Raw genomic sequence first — 18,454 nt, forward strand, 5'->3', positions numbered from 1 at the left:
TAAAAGCTTGTTTTTTCTGATGCAGGATGGCCACTTTGCTCAGCAAATTTCGGATAGACTTCTCAGATATTATGGTCCTTGGGGATATTAATACTAAGCCAAAGAAAGAAAAGTAAGTCTCAAAACACATCTTGTTTGTTCATTGAATTTGTGATTTCTTTAATTTAGAACACCTAATTCTTTCCTACATATGTGGTGGTACAGAAGATCCTGTGTTACTCAGTGTTTCACAAAAATGTGGAAAATTAATTAACAGTAACTCCCATGTCCAAGAATATAGAAATCTTTATTTTTAAAATCTCTGGCCCTTAGATTGTAATAATAAATTCAGAAAAATGAAGTTTTTAAAAAAACACAACTCTGAATTGTCTGAGCAATCTTCTTTAAGAGATGTTCGCCAAAACTTAAATGATCTGAATCTCTTAATGTCTTAGTTTAGGTACCAAAGCTTGGTCTTGAAATAGCCTGATTTGGATTTTTCTTTTTTTTTCCTTCTCATTTTTTAACTTGGTTGGACTTTCAGTGTACACAGGAATGATCATACATATGATATTTCATACTTTCAAGTTCAAAAAAGCATTAATTGTGGATGGCTTTCAGCACAAATTTAGAACAGAATGTGTATGATCTAAAAATACCTTCCTTTGCCATTATCCTCCTTTCCCTTCAGGCCTTCTTGAGTATGCTGAAGTTGTAAAAATATCTTTTATTTGGGCATGCTTTTATCTGAAAGTCTTGATACACCGTGGAAATGGGAAAGTGTTATTTTAGAACTTGGCTAAATGCTAAAGTTAATGTGAGTTCTTTTGTACACTTTTTAGTAGTTTTTTCTTAAGTGTACAGAATACATTGAGCAAGTAAAATAAAGGAAAACAAGGTATTTCTGGCACTCTGATGCTTTTGGATATGCAGTTTCCAGGAGCCTGCTGCTGTGAAAGGTGTAAACTCATTTATGCATCACAGCTGAGATCCTGGAACCATGTTGAATTATTTTTGTTTATTAGAAGTAATCCGTGGATTACTTCTGAGAGCATTTTTCTGTCTCTGTGGATACATCCCCACAACATATCCAAAATATTCCTAAATACCATTTAGGTATTAGCAACAGCTGGGAACCAAGTGGAAGAAGATTAATTTTCAACAGGTGCTGTGCTGTATTAATAATGTTATTATTAGATCTGCTTTTTGCTCAGCCACAGAAAAGCAAATCACATTTGTTTTCTTTCTTTGGATTAAGGTGAAATCATTGTGCAGTAAAGACCACCAAGGGTAGATATAAAGATATTTTGTTTGTGATGTGGGTATTTCCTGGAGGAAATGTAGGTAAAAAAAGTAAGGTAACTTGGCTTCTTCTTTCCAGCAGAAATTAATTCCTCCTTGACCTTCAGAAGGTTTTATTCTGGAATTCTTGCTCTAAAGTCCTGATAAATCAGAGTATTCCTATTCTTACAAGTGCAACAGGAAGACTAACGTAGATATCTGTGGTTTTTTCATTTGAATGTGGCTCTTGGACTGTACTGGAAAGAGATAAAAGAAACAAAGTAAAAAGATCAAAGCCAAAATCCAAACAAAAAGACGTGAGACCTGATAGCTGACTTTTACTGGAACATGCAAATTCCTCCTCCTTCCAAGTTACTTCTGAAGAATGTGCTCCCAGTTATTGTACCTTTTTTAAGGATGGTACTGTTGAGCTTTTAAAATTAGAGGTAAATTTCTGAACTGAGAAAAGCTTTATTGTGTGGTGAATTGTTTGCTGAATCACATCATCTGTGTGTGCAAAAAAGTTGATTTGATGTTCTAACTGCAACAGGCAGGCAAAAAAAAAACTTTTGTTCATTTTTACATACCAGTAAAACTTAATTTCTGGTACTATGAAAATAATTATTGATGTTAAAAACTCCTGTCTGCTCTAATTTTTGTTCATTTGATCTTTCCAGTATTGCAGCTTTTGAGGAAATGATAGAGCCCTTCCGACTCCATGAGGATGATAAAGAACAAGAAGTTGCAGATAAAATGAAGGAGGATGAACCATGGAGGATAACAGATAATGAGCTTGAGCTTTACAAAACAAAGGTTCTGGCTTTTTTTAGAATGTTATCTCAGCTAAATCTTCCTTCTCCCACTTCATTTATGGCCGTGATGAGTTAATTCCTGTTACGCTGTCTTTTCCGTAGCAGTTTTTAATGAATAGCAGATAAAAAGTAGCATCTAAAACCATTTAGATGGTTCACAAAGGTAAAAAGGTTCTGTATTTGAGTATGAGCAGGGCCCAGGCTGCTTTCCTACAGTATTTCCACATTTAGTTTAGAATCATTTCATCTCCAGACAGGTGTTTGTCTTTTTTTTTTTTTTTTTAATCAAGTAATAATTATTATTTTTAAAAAACACCACTAAAACCAAGCAACACTTTGTGGTGCAGAGGAGCAGTTGAAGGTTTGACATCTTTCCCAAGCTGTTGTGCAGCACAGAGACAAAAGCACAAAAGTATTTCTTCTCAGGTGTTTCTTTGCATGAGAAAATAAATGACATCCTGTAGCAGGGAAGTACTTGGCTCACTTATACATTCTGAGCTGCTGCTTGCTTTTTTCCCAACCTTACAACCATTGGTTTTCGATAATGAGGAGTTTCCACATTGAGATGGAAATACCTGCTTTTTATTTCATTCCAGTTGGTGATAGTATTTTCCCTTTCTTTATTTTTTTAAAGAATTTTTTGTAGTTTTTAAACAAAAGCTGTTCCTAACAAGTTTGATTTTATTTACAGACTTACCGACAGATTAGGTTAAACGAGTTGCTGAAAGAACATTCAAGTACAGCTAACATAATTGTCATGTAAGTAAATTATTTTAATTTGTGGTGCTACCTGAATAGATATGGAGCAGTAATTCACAGTATAAATCGAAATATAGATCAGGAACAGGTCTTTGCCTTGGCGTATTCAAGATTTCAGTTCTGACTATATTTATTTATTAGAAGTATGGAGCCACCATTCTGCTGAAGAAAAAAATGTTCTTTTTAGTGTTGTGCTTTTGAGTTTGCTGCTTTAGTTGATCACATTCACATTTGTGGTGCAGCTCAGGACTCTCAAATTCTTTCTACTTCTGTGTGCAGTTACTCCCCTCTTTCTCAAGTCCTTCCTTTGATTTCCTTTTCTAGAGGATCTCTCTGTATAAAATTGAGTCAATATCTTGCTCACAGATTTTTGGGGGATTACTTTCGGTGCGAACAAGCAAGAGGCAGATTTTTTGGTGGGTTTTAGATTTCTTACTGCTGTATTTTAAAATGCCGAGGATGAGTAAATGTCCTCAGCTTAGGAGGATTCTGCATGAAGCTGCCTGAATATTAAATGTTGTTAACAGGCCAAAACTGAGGGGAGAAATAGATGGAAATGCCTGTGATGTTTCAGACACAAACTTTCAACTCATTATTTCTAAGGAGAGTAAAAAATAAAATTAAAAATATTAGGAAATTTGACTGAACAATCAGATCTTTGTAGAATCATCTGCCATATTCATTGTGACGCTGTGGCTGGCCCGGTGTTTGTGCTGAGTGCAGTGTGTTTCCCTCGCGCCCGCAGGAGCCTGCCCGTGGCACGGAAAGGGGCCGTGTCCAGCGCCCTGTACATGGCCTGGCTGGAAGCGCTCTCCAAGGATCTGCCTCCCATCCTGCTGGTGCGCGGCAACCACCAGAGCGTCCTCACCTTCTACTCGTAGGGCGCCGCCGAGGCCCCGCTCTGGTGGGGCAGCGCCCGGGGAGAGGCTCCACAGCTCATCGGCATCACGGCGGCAAAAAGTGACTCTTCTCTCACTCTTCACTGACTTGAAAGCACACAAGGAAAGTCACTGTATTTCTAAAAGTTGTGACATCTTCGGTTTTATTCTATATTTTCTGTAATTTAATCTTGCTTAATGGGGGAGGATTCCTTGTTAGACTGAAGAACAAGACGAGCTTTTTGTTTGCTATTTGAATAGCAGCAATAAAATGTTGTATTTTTGATCAATGAAAGGATTATAGATTTATAAAAGCCTTTTAGCCTTGAGGTGCCTTCTGAAATTAACCAAATCTCACCCATACATCCTATTTTGTAAATTTATATAGAATGTCAAAATCTGCCTTCAACTAAGAGTTTCGATCAGACTTCCTTTAGTTTTTAGTCTATTCCATATTACAATAAAAATGAATGCTGCTTTTCAGTCTTCCATTGAGCTATTAGTTCTTAGTACTGTATGTTTTCTATCGTCAGAAAGTGTTTTGGTTTTTTGATTTTTTTTGATTTTTTTTTTGTTTTTTTTTTTTTTAATTATTATATCTGTTAGATTTAAAGGTGAGAATTGGGGCAGGTCAGTTGAACTAAAGCAAATCCTTGATGTTACTGCCACTAAATTTTGTAACAGTTAAAACTAATTCTGCTTGTAGAGAGGGTCCTTTTTTCTCAAATTTGACAGTGTGTACTCCTTTGGCAGTAGTGTGAGACAGAGCTGATTTTATCCACCTTGGCAGAGGGCAGTGTCCTCTTGGTCTTAGCTCTGCTGTGAAATCAGGCTCATCTTGCTGGCTGAGGCTTCCTACCTTAATACAAATTGGAAGAAAATAAAAGAAAAGACCTGTCCTAGTTCTTGGCCTCTTATGTTTTAGTGTCACTTTCAAACTTATTTTTGAAACAAAACTCGACTTAAGGCTTGAATGGGGATAATATAAGCAATGTGATGCTATCTAACAGAAACCAGTAAACACTATGTGGAATTGTGCTATCCAGTATGAAATGTAAAAGCTGCAGTTCTCTTGCATTTTTCAACAAATGGTTAAACGGACCACTAAGTTCTTAGGGGAGATGTTTTTAGGTCAATTCATTCAGTTGTCAGAAAATGAATTAGTCTTATTAAATAATACTCAGGTTTTTTCGTCTAGTAGTTTTGATCTATTCCATACATCCTACTTTATACATTTTCTATGTTCAATAAAGAAACTGCCAGTCTTGTGTGCCCTTTCATTGTATATTTGGGAAATTTCATAATTTAGTCTACTGCAAACACCTGCAAAAGAAATTTCACTTGAGCCTTTGTATAAAGGTTAGTAATGTGAACTGTTTTTTAAATTCCTAGTATTTCTTTGGATAGAAAGGATTGCCTAAAAACATTTCACAAGCTTTTGATGTTAGCATTGGACATGCTACTGGATCAGTTTACCAGTGGGTGAGTGACTTTTATTTAAGGATGCACAGAAAAGGTTTTTTGGTTGGTTTGTTGGTTTGGTTTTTTGGTGGGTTTTTTTTTCCTTTTTTTTTTTTTTTCTGTTCATTTGTTTGGTTTGTTTGAGTTTGTTGGTTTTTTTTTTTTTTTTTGGTTTTTTTTTGTTAAATACAGGATCAAATTGAAATGTAACTGTTCCTTTTGAAGGACAAAGTATAATCATTGCGTGGCAAGGTAGAGCTTCAACTTCTTGTGATTAAAGGTAAAAATACACTGTGCAGTGTACACTGTTGTCAAGTTCTTGGTAAACTGCTAAAAATCCTTCTTTTTTTCTCTCTCTTTTTATTTTTTATTTCTAATTTTTGCCGTTTCTGTCAATTGGATTTGAGACTGTGGAATCATTTCACTTTTTCAAAACTTCTAGAGAAAAACAAACATGCATGTCTTGCTGCTAAGTGTGAGATAACTGATGCCAGCATGAACCCAGCTTGTTGTGATAAAACATTGTAAGACAAGACAGACAGTGTGGGGGCAGAGTGATGTTTCCTTCCAGGTTGAGCGGTTGTGGATCAAACGTACCAACATAAATATCACCGGTTTTACAGTGTTTTGTAGGGGATAAGGTGGTCACATTGTGCATATGGAATCATTGCCACGTTTCTCCTTGTTTTGTGGGTAACATTCTTTTGAGCAGATGGACAGTACGGCATGGACTTAGTGCTGCTATCTTAAAAAAAAATACAAAAACAAAACGTGCACAGGTACACTTATTTAAAAAAGGTTTATTTGCCCATTCAGGAAACCATTGCTTGTGATCTGTAAACACAACACAGAAACCAAATGAAGTGTGTGTATACATGCATATATGTGTATAAAATTATATAAAGTATATCTAAATATGCATAATGGGGATAGTTAAGGTCATGTCTGTGAAATACCATAGGATGCTTTTTCACATGCACTCTCAGGAGTCCACTAATGCTAGGGATGAGGGCAAGGTCCAAGATTATTTTCTCACTTAAATTTGAACAGTAAATGGTAATTGTCTGCAACCAGTGTCAGTTAGTGGCAGTCACTCCAACTCCTGCTTTGATTTTGAAGCCAAAATTTACTTACGTTCCAATCTTCATTAATTAAGTGGAAAATTAAATCACTTACACATGGCAATTCATACCTTCTTATAGATTAGGTTCCTTTGTATGGGTTTAGAAAGACAATAATAGCTGGTGAAAATCAATTATTTATTTGTTCACTTGTATTTAGGTTTCCTTTTACATACATTCTTTTATATGCTTTTTTTCTGACATTACATATTTAAAAAAATAACTAAAAATAATTTAAAAGATTTGAGCGTTAGTGGGTTGTGGCCCACTTGGTTTGAGGATGTAAGATTTGACACTGTACTGTAACTGTCCCACACAAATGCTTTTCTAATGTTTTAACGTAATTATTGCAGTTAATACTTTGTACCAGGGGGATGTCACTGCAATAAAAGAAGTGAATTCAATACAAATCTCTTGTCTAACAAAGCTTCTTTTTTTCTTTTTTCCTTTTTTTTTTTTTTTTTTAATGGGATGGGAATAATGTCCATGATTCAACAGGTTAATACTGAATTTGGTTCCTGACGTGAATATGCTTATTGCTTCTATCCAAAAATTGCTTCCATCTAAAAATTACCTTTGTAGTGGAATTTGCACAGGACCAGTGGAGCTTAAAGCAGTTCATGTGTCTGGTATAAGACCAAAACTATGTTGTTTTTTGGGGAGGAATGTTTGCCTCTCATAGGTCTAGAAGAAAATAAGAAACTAACCATGTAAAATTGTAAAACCTTGTAAAGTTTGCCATGGCTTGCCCAACAGCACAGACCCAGCCCCTGGTGTGTCTCAGCTGCAGTGGTGGCATCTGAAAATCTGCTACAGTCCATTTTGCCCCTGAATTCACAGAAGGACTCTGTTAACTCCTCTTTCTCCCGTTAAAATAAAAGTCCACTGGGACATGGAGTGTGTGGCAAAAAGAGCTCCTCAGACTGTTGCAAGGGTGCTTTGTAAGCAAGACATGTTTGTCCCCAAATTCAGTACACTCCACTAAGAAGTACTGAAAATTTGAAATTTAAAAGCACAAAGAAGGGTGAGTTCTGTTGTTAAAATCCTACAGAACTCTGAAAAACTTCATAATCTCGTCAGTTTTGGTATTTGATCCCTGCTACAGTCAGAGCTGTTTTGTGTGTCCATTGTCAGTCGTGTTTAAACCTCAGGAGTGAGGTTTGGAGGCCACTGGGAAGGGAAAGCTTGTTCAGAATTCCCTGCCAGCTCCCATGGCATTGGCTCCACCCTGGTTTATTCTGTGAAGAGGCACAGAAGGTTTGCAGCAGCTTTTCCTGCATCCTCCTGTTTGCTGAGAGCAGTCTGAAGAGGTGGGTCTGAGTGATGACCTTGCCTTGTGATGAATTCACACCTTAGTGACCTCAGGCATGCGTTTGAGGGTAAAAAATAAGGATTTGATCAAGGTTGACCCCATCACTTTGCAGAAGAGTGAAGGGTCACAGTGCAGAGAATGAATGCTGTGATTTTGGTTTAAAGCAGGCAAACAGCACAACCCTCAGCCTGGTGCTTGTTCTTAAGCGGCCTCACTAACAAATCTCACACAGCCCCAGTGTAAATCCCAAACCCTGGCTGGTGTTCAGTTGGTGTTCACGGAGGCAGCGAGTGGAGCACCTCAAAGCCCTCCTGCTGTTCTGCCTTTGTGTGCTGCTGAGCAGCTCTCCAGAGCTAACTCTGACTTACAGGTGATGGAGGCTGGACAGGAGAGCTGATCCAAAGCTTTGAGGGTTAACATTGTGGTAAATAGGTATGATTCGTGCTGATAAAATTGAAACAGTAATCAATATTGACACAGTAATTAATATTTGGGAATAATAAAATAGTTAAAAGTTGTGATGCCAAAGAAGAGAGGGAGAGGAGGGGCTCCATCCCCCACTCCCAGCAGATGTTCACAAGGACAGGAGGAAAGAAGCTGAAGATACAGTTGCTAAAAATGAGCAGAAAGGAAGCAAAATCTGGTTGGGTCCCAGAAAATGCTAATTACAAGGGATTTATTGCCTTGATATGTAGATGCAGTGATACGTTAGTCTTGGCTTACATTGTACTGTACACTGAATGTGTAACCCAAAGGTGAATTAAAGGACACAGAGGAAGACTACGAAATCTTCATCAGAGGACCCCCAAAGACTTGTGCGACCACCGAAATGAGTGGTGGCACACGCGCGGTAATGGTGGTGATGAGGGCGGAGATAGAGATGTGACGAACCGAAAATGGAGGAGATGGCGTTTGCTCATGGCGTCTGAGGGGGGAATCTTCACTTGGCAACCTCCTACGAGATGTGTGATCCTTGGCAAGGCTCCCAGAACCCTGCCCTCCGTACCCCGCGGTTATCTTTTGCTTATGTGCTATTATTGGAACCAAATTATCCCTTATTTTAATCAAATTTTATTGTATCCAATTTTATGTATTTTTTAATTTTAGCTATTCAATTCAAATTGCTACCACTTTTAATAATGTTTGGGGTTTTTTTATGATGGGATAATTGGGCAAACATAGCAACATGGAAGGAGGAAACGGTGAAGCAGCAGCAGGGAAATGTTTCATTCTGCAAACAGCCCCAGGGAAGATGTTTCTCCTGAAGCACAGGAGGCTTCCTCCACCCAGAGGAGCCTCTGGTGCTGACAGGCTGTGCTCCATCCCTGGGGCTCCTCCGGGCTCGCTGGCACCCACAGAAATCACCAAGGATTTGTGCTGGCTGTGGCACCCCTGTCCTTACAGACCTAAGAGCAATCTCTTTGTCCCTCCTGTGATCTGCCTGCTGTCTCAAGAAAACATCGTGTCACAGGGCTTGCAAGGGTTTGCAGGGTGAAGAGAGAGACGAGAATGTTGACCTCATGTTCAGAAGGCTTGATTTATTATTTTTTTATATAAATTACATTATAACTACACTAAAAAGAAATAGAAGGAAAGTTCTCAGAATGCTAGCTAGTTAAGAATAGAAAAATAATGAATACATAAAATTTGGTGTCTCAGCAGAGAGCGAGACCCATCTCTGCCGTGAGTGGTCAGTAAATCCAAGCATCCATATGAGACCAATCACGGATGCACCTGTTGCATCCCACAGCAGCAGATACTGATTGTTTGCATTTTGTTGCTGAGGCCACAGCTTCTCAGAAGGGAGAAAAATCCTAAAGAAAGGATTTTTATGAAAAGATGTCTGTGAGAACATTGACTTTCCATCCCCTCTCTGCACCCCGCCTGCACAGCCAGCTTTAACTGCACCTCACAACACAACAGGGAGCAGGGAAAGGGAATCCCTGAGGATTTAAACTGTCCGGCCGTGTTAAATGAAACTTTTCAACACATCTTCCTCTAAAGATTTCTCAGTAGTGAGCCAATCTATGGAGCGAAAACGGCGAAGGCCTGCAGGGAAATGTCAGCCTGCTCTGCCTTGCTGACAGTGACGCAAAAATAAAAGTAAAGCAGCCTGTGCTGTGGCCCTCGCAGGCCTCTCACCCCTGTTGACGGCAATTAAAGGCAGTGGCTCCTGGCTCTGAGGGATTTTTGTCACAGTGCTTCTCCCTGGGACCTGGGGAGAGCTGACCCTGCTGCGCTGCGGCCCAGGGAAACTCCAGCGTGAGGCTCCGTGTCCGGGCGCATCCCCACCCACGGTGAGGATGAAACTCCTGCCTATGCAGCATCGCTCTTAGTGAGGGAAATCCCGCTCCCGTTCCGTGTCAGGAGTTCCGGCTGAAATCCCATCACCAGGTGGCACCGCTGCCTTTCAGGATTTCGTGTAAAGCCTGAAGCTGCTCTGCCAAACGCACTCTTCCTGCCCTGTTCCATTGGATTCATCCTTTAAACAACTTAGTACTTTGAATTAACAACAAATATCAGCATATTAACATTGTTTTTCATATTTTATTTTTTTTATAATTTTGACTAGATTGGAAGGGTTTAATATTAATTCTGCTAGGTCCTGTGGGGAAAATTGCTGTGGTTTTGGTCCTGAGAGATGCAGGAACCTTCAAGCAGAAGCTGCCTGATGAGCTCAAACATCCTTTTCACCAACTCTGCTTTCCTCAGTGGCTCTTTCCAGCTGTGTTACCCTGAGAGGGCAGAAGGGGAAATGCTGCAGGCAGAGGGAGAGGAGATGTTAGAACACACTGGCATGTCCCATCTGGTTCCAGAGTGATCTGTGACATTCCAATCAGACTTTTTACTTCATAAGCAGCGAATGACAACTGTCTGCCACTTCCAACTACTTTAAAAAAAACCCCAAAACCAAAAAAACTGGGCAAAAGAAATTGTTTTGTGTCATCCTGAAATATTCAGATGCTACTGGCTCTTTAAAGTAGTGAAGGAAACTGAATCCTGAAGCACAGGACACATTTTCAAGTCCATTTAGCTTGAAAATAACTTTGTCACCCTGTTGAACAGTTTTACAACTACTAAACCTTGGAACATCTCTGCAATTAAATTTGTCTATGCAAAGCAGATGGTAACATGGAGTCTGTCACGAGCAAAGTATTTCCACAGGCTCTGGCTGAAAATCAAAGAGCTGGGATTAGCCTTGAAATATCCTCCCTGTGAGGTTTCTCTTTTTTTTTTTTTTTTCATTCAGATGGTTTCACCACAGCATTGCAAATTACAGGGGACTCTTGAACAATTCCACTGCACTGCTGTTACCAATTGCATAAAACAACATTTACAGCAGTATTAAATACAATTGCACATCATGTAAGGGGTGGGACACCTGTGCAAAAAAAAAAAAATTTGTAAAACCCTTGGGGGTGATTTAATGCAGCTCCTCCCTCATGGGCAGCAGCGCTGAAGAAAAATTGAATCCAAACCACTTGGTAAGGTGCAGAAATGCCAGCACAAAAGTCAGGCTTGCAGTTTAAGCACAGGGCCTGCCAAGGGGAGCAGAGTCAACCAAGGACAGCTCTTTGCAGAATTAACAGGTGAAATCAGGGCTAAGCCCCACATGGGGCTCTGGCTAACCTTGTGCAGATTTCATTTTATGGGGCCTTGTTGAGAGTCTTTGTTCTCATCACAATCTTTCTGTATCCTTCCAGCATTAATAGCAGTAATTCAGGCACAGCAGGATTTACGAGGGAAAAGTTCAGCCTTTGGCAAATGCATGGCAAACCTTACTGAGCGCTCTTGATTAATGATATTTTTATTTTCATTGTATTGCAGGGCTCGGGGGTAGCTTTCATGTTCTTGCCATGTCTGCATGGATCTAGAAAAATGAGGTTTGATTCTCAGTGAGATTTGGAAGTGCAAGGTTACGATTCCCTCTCCAGCCAGAGCACAGATCTCACTTTTTCCATCCTGTCGGCCAACCCTCAGATCCATCAGGCATTCCAGAAAACCCACCCTGCCCAGGACACAAAACATTCCAGCATCAGTTTGTGGGTTTGGAAATGCACCCGTGTGCCGTCACTCCAAATGCACCACAGTCAAGGAGTTTTCACTTCTCTTAGGATTAAACAAGGGTGGTAATAAAACCAATCCTCTCCTGCTGTAGCTTTGGCTGGATGTAGCCAGTCTCTAAATAAAAGGCTGTAAGCTCTGAGCTGGTAGTTTTGTCATTGTTCTGATAGTAATTAACCATATTCTATGGCAGATTTTATGCCAGGAAACAACTTAGTGGTATATTTGCAATTCCTTTCATCCTAAAGGATGAAATCCTTTTTTTTTTTTTTAACTTTGAGAGGGGGTTTTTGGGGTTTTGTTTGTTTGTTTGTTGTTTTGATGTAAATAATAATAATAATAATAATAATAATAATAATAATAATAATAATAATAATAATATATTCATTGTTTATATTTTTATATATTTGTTTTCCTATATATTTGTATATTTTATATATAAATATATATAAATATATAAATTAATTTATATTTTATATATTTATTTTAATAATAATAATAATAATAATTATTATTATTATTATTATTATTACTATTACTATTACTATGTCTCTTTCTTTTAGTGGGAAACACCTAACTTTTTTTTTCCTGTCATTTCTTTAAAATAACACTTTAAAATTACTCTTTGTAATCCACTTCAAAACATTCCTGTGGGATAATCAATAGTTTCTGATAAAGAAAAAAAAACCAAATACGTAAACCAGCTTGTTCCTTCCGTCCCTGAGCACAAGTGAAGGTACTTCCCAAACCCAAACAAAAGCAAGCAAAGGTGTGTGTGGTTTCACTGGCTTCTCTGCAATATCTGTACAGCCCTTTTGAACCGGCCTGTGCCGTGTGCAGCTTGGGGGAACAACAATGCTCCCGTTAATATCTCAGATTTTCATGATGGTTTCAGTAGAAGTGAGGCTGCTCAGGCCACATTGTCTGGCAGCTTTTGGAAGCTGGTGCTGTTTGTGAGCCCCTTCCTGCATTTTTTGGGGCATAGACTGCAGTTTCCTAGGAGGCTACTTGTTTTAACAAACAGAAATATTCCTGTTTCTTAAGAGACGCAGGAGAAATTTGTCCACTTTCCCACTTGTGGGAGGGAGCACACACATTCCAGGTGTGCTCTGGGGCACTCAAACCCTCCTGCCAGAACAGAATAGCAATAGAATGGGAACAGAACAGGAACAGAACAGGAACAGAACAGGAACAGTCGCCTGCAGAAGCGCTGGAGGCATCTCGGGTCTCGGCTGAGGAGCTGAGAGCTGTGACAATTTCTGTGAGAGGATCTGTTGGAGGGACCTGGCAAAGACGAACCCCTGAGAACGAGATCCTGCGGTTCTCAGCTCTGCTCCGGAGCAACATCAAAAGCGCTGTAAGGAAATAACACATCAGGACAGGGAGGGTGCAGGAATGCCTTCTCTGCATACTAAATTTCATTTTTTTGAAAGCACTTTGTACTGTGGAAGATCTTAAAGTGGTTTTCCTTTTTTTTTTTTTTCCTCACTGTATTTTTTTTTTGCCTCTCTCTTTATTTCAACATAAACCATTTAGTTACGGAATGCTTGATATTTGATCACTGAAAATCTGGGGTTTTCACAGCTTGTGTGGGCCATACTCTAGATTCTATTTCCTCTTATTTTTAGCAGATCTTGGTTTTTCTCTGGGTCACTTTATCATATTTGTTCTTGGTTGCCACCATAACCAGTTTGTTTGGTGCAGACTGCATTCTACACCTGAGTGACAGTTCTTTGTATGGTACTGCATGGCTGAAAGGGAAAAATTAGGAAAACAAGTGGTTTTTTAAAATTAAGTAGCAACACAAAACAAAAGAAAATTTAAGGAGTTTTCTTAGGAAGGTGGTGGTTATTTCACAAAAACCAAAAGTATTTATATGAGACATAAATACTTTCATTATTTAGTCTGAAGACAAAGGACTTGCAACGAAGAGTGATTTCTTCTCATGTATAGAAGAAATTTCTATTTTATTAATTTTGGAAAGTGTTGTCTGGACAATGGAGAAGGCAGACCTGGTACTGTGACTGTAACCATTTTCATGTTCTGTGGAAGAAATATCTGTGATTAGCTCCATCTTCCCCAAAAACTCTCATAATTTTAAGAGTGTGTGTGTGTGTGTCTGTCTTTATAAAATTTACATCTGTGTTGTCAGCAGCTGAGAAGTTGCTTGTAGCAATAAAATTTATTTTAGAATAAATCTTCTGCTTCCATTTTGGCTTTGAATCTTGGGTTCCCCGACAGCTGCTGTTTAGCCAAAAAACCAGCTGTTTTGGGGCTGGATGGAACACTTAGAAACAGCATTTATTTGCATCATGTGATAGGAAAGAAGAGGAATTTCAATCTGTTTAATTAGTGGCACGTCTGGCACACTTGGTATTTTCCATGCAGTGATGTTAACAGATGAGCTGCACCAGGAGCATCCCAGGGGATCTCAGCTCTAGTTCAAGGGCAGCTCTTTGAGACCACCACCCTGAGCTCCATCCGCGCAGAAACAGTACACAATGTGGGGATTTCACTAAGTTTTAGGCATGCTGAAATTAAAAAAAAAGCCTGAAATGCTGTGCCTAAGGATTCAATGAATGATTCAGGAAAGGGTTTTTCTACCAATTTCAGAGGCCTGTGGAGAAACACTGCACTTTTCAGAGGTGTGGGTGCTGCTGGCAGAGCTGTCTGGGGATCAATTTTACTGATCAAGATTGAGGGACAGGGAGCTGAGGTATCTCAGCAGTGAGCTTGGCCTTAAAATACTGTAATTAGGGTTTTTTGTTGTTTTAATGTATCTTACCTAAGCTCTGTGAGACACTTGATAGATTTAACAACAGGCATTTCAAGCTCAATCTCCATTCTTACCTATGGGTTTTCAGTCTCCTAGCTGTGTGTTTGAAACAATGCCGTGAGAAGAAGGCATCCAGGCAAGCACTGGCTGTCATTTTGCAGTACAAAATATAAAACTGTGACACAGAAATTGTTAAGCTAGTGTTTGGATAATTTGTGAGTAATTTAGACGAGGGGCGGGGAAAGGAATTCTGTGGTTATCAGATGGTGTGGGATTGCTGACTTCATTCTAGAGCTGAAGATTGTGATTATCCCTAAAACTAGGGCCTGGGAATGAGGGCAACCGGGATTCAATAGCAGGAGACATTCCAATCTTAGTTTTAAGAAATCCAGAATAAGTTAAAAGTTAAAAAGCCCATTTGGAAGAAGGGGGAACCGCTGGATTTTGCCAGTTTGTCTCAGAATCACCAGATCTGACTGCTTTTTGACATTGCTTCTCTCTGGCTGTGCATACACACAGGTAAAAATGTGTGCACAAAATTTCCATCTCAGGTTGCTACCCAACTACAGCACACCAGATGTGTTGCATTTGTACCACACAACTTTTTCTGGTCAATGTTAAGTGTTTACACCTGACTCAGACCCATTTGTGCCTGCCAGTGCCGTGTGGGAGCAGCTCTTCTCAAATGTCAACCTCACATGCTCCAAAACTGCTTTTATTTCTGATCTTTACCAATTTGCGGTTTTCAGAAATGGGATATGGTTTGGGGAAAACAGTTCCATTACCTTTTAACCTTGGGAGTGAATTACTCGCCAGGGTTTCTATTGAACTGGTAAGTTCTTAGTCAGTTCCTTTCAGCCTTCTGCTGGATGATTTTTCTGGAACAGACAGAACAACAGTGAAATTTTTGCCTTTAGGTGTTATGGTTGCTCTGTACATTGATTTTTACCTTAAAGCTAATGTTTTTTCCAAAAAACTGAATGTTAATCTGAATGCTAGGTCAGATGGTTATTTGATATTCCCCCTCCCCATCCTGCGTTGTGCTGTCTCCACAATAAGGACAGCAAGGCCTGGAGATAGGGAAATTATTTTCCAGAATGCCAAGAGGCCTTTGTATTTCCCTCACTTAGGTACATAAAGAATTCTTTTTGCTAAATAAGTAAACTGGAGATCAGATCCTGTTTTCTTCAATGTATATTTATTCTTTGGATTCAAAACCACACGCTCATTTTCAGCTGCAAGTTTGGTCATTTGACCTAAAATTCCAAGTATTCGCATAATTCAGGTGTAGTGGTGACAGGAATTCCTCAGTTCTCGTCATTGCAGAGAAGAGGAGGTGTCCGTCTAGCCACGTGCATAATTGTGTTGGTTTGGTTTTGAATTTTTTTTTCTTAGTAATCCTGCCCAGGGTGGAATCTCAGGAGCAGCTGACAGGGGTTTTTGGGCCTACATTGCTCAGGAAATGCCAGAGGCTGAAGCAGAGAAATACCAAATATTTCTATAAGTACATGAGCAATACAGAAATACCAGAGTAGGACAAAAAGGCAGAAAAGCGTTGCATATTTACTTTAAATAAAAACATTGTTAGTCACATGATTTTAAAATTTACCAAAACACCCCTGCTTGTGTAACAAGGGCTTTTTGAGGCAGCAAAGGGATGGCACACCAAGAGCAGCGCCTGCTGGCATTCTCTGTGTCTGGAGGTCTGGTTTTGGAGTGGAAATGGAAATGCTGTAACTTTCCTAACTAACTTTTAATTAGTTGCTTTAATGAATTGTAAAGAGAAAACACTTTTAGCCAGCACCAGTCAGGTTTCTTCACAGATTCTTATTGTTACTTCAATCATTAAATCACTGAAAACTTAATTTTGTTAAAACTAACCCTGACAAGCTTCAATAAACAAAGCCAAAAGGAGTTGAAGATTGGACATCTAGGATCCTAAATTCATGGCACCTCAACGATGTTGGAGTAACCAGAAGATAGAGAGGAGATGAAGGCCTGGAAATTTGGTAACTCCCTGTCTGAGAAAAAGATGACAAAAGGACTAAAAGTGTGGGCCAAATGAGCATGAAGAGTGAAAAATCAATCACCACAGGAAAGAGCACTGATTAATGAAGAGAATTATTTCATTTGGAACCAACAATAATTTCAGTGTTTGGAAGAAATGCATAAATGAGTGGAAAAGCTCTGCATCAGACTCAGCGTGGAGGCTGAAAATCTGACAACCACACTCACAAACCCTGGCCAAGAATAAAGCCAAGTCTGACTTGCTAACACAAGACAGTGTTGGAGAGGGTCGTATTTTCCCTCCTATTTTCATAGGATTTGGGTAACCACCTCATTTTTGACAAGCCCAGGCAGGGAGGAGGCCTTGGGGGGGTTTAGCTCGTGCTAAACCCATGCCCAAACACACAGGTCAGACATCTCTGCAACCACCCATGCTGAGATGGGGCTGGCTTCTTGGAACGGGTGAGAAACCACCTCCTCCACCAGCCCTGTAATCCTGTGGGAGCAAAGAACTCATTTCCTATCTCTGACACAGCCCTTTGGTGCCAAACCGATCAACAGCCACAACAGGCACCCAGGATTTCATCTCAGGTATGAAATGTAGTCCTTCCCTCTCAGGTTTTCATTCCCTCCTCTTGGGGGGTTGTCACCCCAGGATGAGCTGAGAGATGAGGATTTGAATCCATGTTCTCAGAAGGCTGATTTATTATTACATGATATGATATATGATATATATGACATATGATATGATATGATATTATATTATATACTAAAACTATACTAAAGGAAGAGAAAGGAAACATCAGAAGGATTGGACAAGAATTAATATTAAAACCCTGTGACTGACCAGAGTCTGACACATCTGGACTGGGATTGGTCATTAATTAAAAACAATTCACATGCTGGATAAACAATTCTCCAAATCACATTCCAGAGAAGCCAAACGGGGAGAAGCTGAAGCTTCCCAGCTTCCAGGAGGAGAACTCCTGGTGAGGGGATTTTTCATAAAGCATCACAGTGACAGCCTCCTGCTTTATGAAGTGTGAATATCCACCTCCACAGAGTGGAGTTCATAAACCCAGCCCTCTTCTTGGATTTAAGGCGTGCCTGTTCTGCAGCTTCACTTTGGTTTAGGTGTGTAATCTCAGTTTGTTACACGTGGGAAGAACCAAGAAGCAGAGCCGGGGCAGTGAGATTTTGGCTGTATTGAGTTTAATCAAACCTGTGTCTGTACTACACAGATTGGACAATTATCATTAAAGTCCCTGCTGCCTAGGCCAAGGTCTTAGAAATAGGTCTTAGGTCTGCCTTAGGTCTTACAAAGAGACCCTAAAATCTTGGTTGGAGTTGCCATGAGATACTGGAGGCTCTCTTAAATAGCAAGATTTTCATTTTACTTTTAAAGAAAAGATGAGGGGGCTCTGTAGCTTCCTGGGACACCATGGCTGTGCACATCCAGTCAGATTTCTCTTTAAAAGACTAGAATTTGTAAAAATGTAGAATTTTGAAAAAAGGGTATAGAAATATATACTGTGACAGGCTGGATGACAAACAGGTTTTGGACTTCTTCCTTGGGATTATTTTTTTCTTTTAGTTGTAGTTATTTTTTCATTTGAAGCTGGAGTGACTTATTTCTGGGATTGTGCATAACTGCCTTGTGGAATTTACCAACTCTGGTGGTAATGCTGCCTTTCTAGAAAAGAGATAACACTTTTTTTGTACCTTATACTTACTGTGTGATTAGTTAATGCAGGTGAAATTATCTGATGATGGTTTCTTTTGAAAAAAAAAAAGCTACAAGAAAATCCTCCAGAATCTGTAGCCTCAGAGAAGTCAAGGGTGAGTGTTGCTGTAACTTTCTCTCCTGAGAGTCTGACAAAAAAGGACAAAATGCTCTGCTGTGTGCAACTCCGATGGCTTTTCCCGCAGGGTTTCCTGGAAAACTCCCATTTTGGAACAAGAGAAGCCTTTTTCTAAACCACCTATTGCAGTTGCTCAGCCTT

The 18,454-nt window shown here is 39.5% G+C and overlaps 1 protein-coding gene across 2 annotated transcripts in view; it reads left to right on the forward strand.

The window, feature by feature from the left end:
* Positions 1 to 6,695, forward strand: part of SLC12A2 (solute carrier family 12 member 2) — a 54,083-nt gene extending 47,388 nt beyond the window's left edge. For both annotated transcript variants that reach the window (XM_064735387.1, XM_064735388.1), the window contains 4 exons: positions 26 to 112; positions 1,938 to 2,073; positions 2,764 to 2,831; positions 3,577 to 6,695. In XM_064735387.1, coding sequence (XP_064591457.1) covers positions 26 to 112; positions 1,938 to 2,073; positions 2,764 to 2,831; positions 3,577 to 3,712 — 427 coding nt within the window. In that variant the 3' untranslated portion in view covers positions 3,713 to 6,695. The remainder of the gene's footprint in view (positions 1 to 25; positions 113 to 1,937; positions 2,074 to 2,763; positions 2,832 to 3,576) is intronic.
* Positions 6,696 to 18,454: the final 11,759 nt, after the last annotated feature.

This window comes from Zonotrichia leucophrys, chromosome Z, assembly GCF_028769735.1.
Source record: "Zonotrichia leucophrys gambelii isolate GWCS_2022_RI chromosome Z, RI_Zleu_2.0, whole genome shotgun sequence".
NCBI lineage: Eukaryota > Metazoa > Chordata > Aves > Passeriformes > Passerellidae > Zonotrichia > Zonotrichia leucophrys.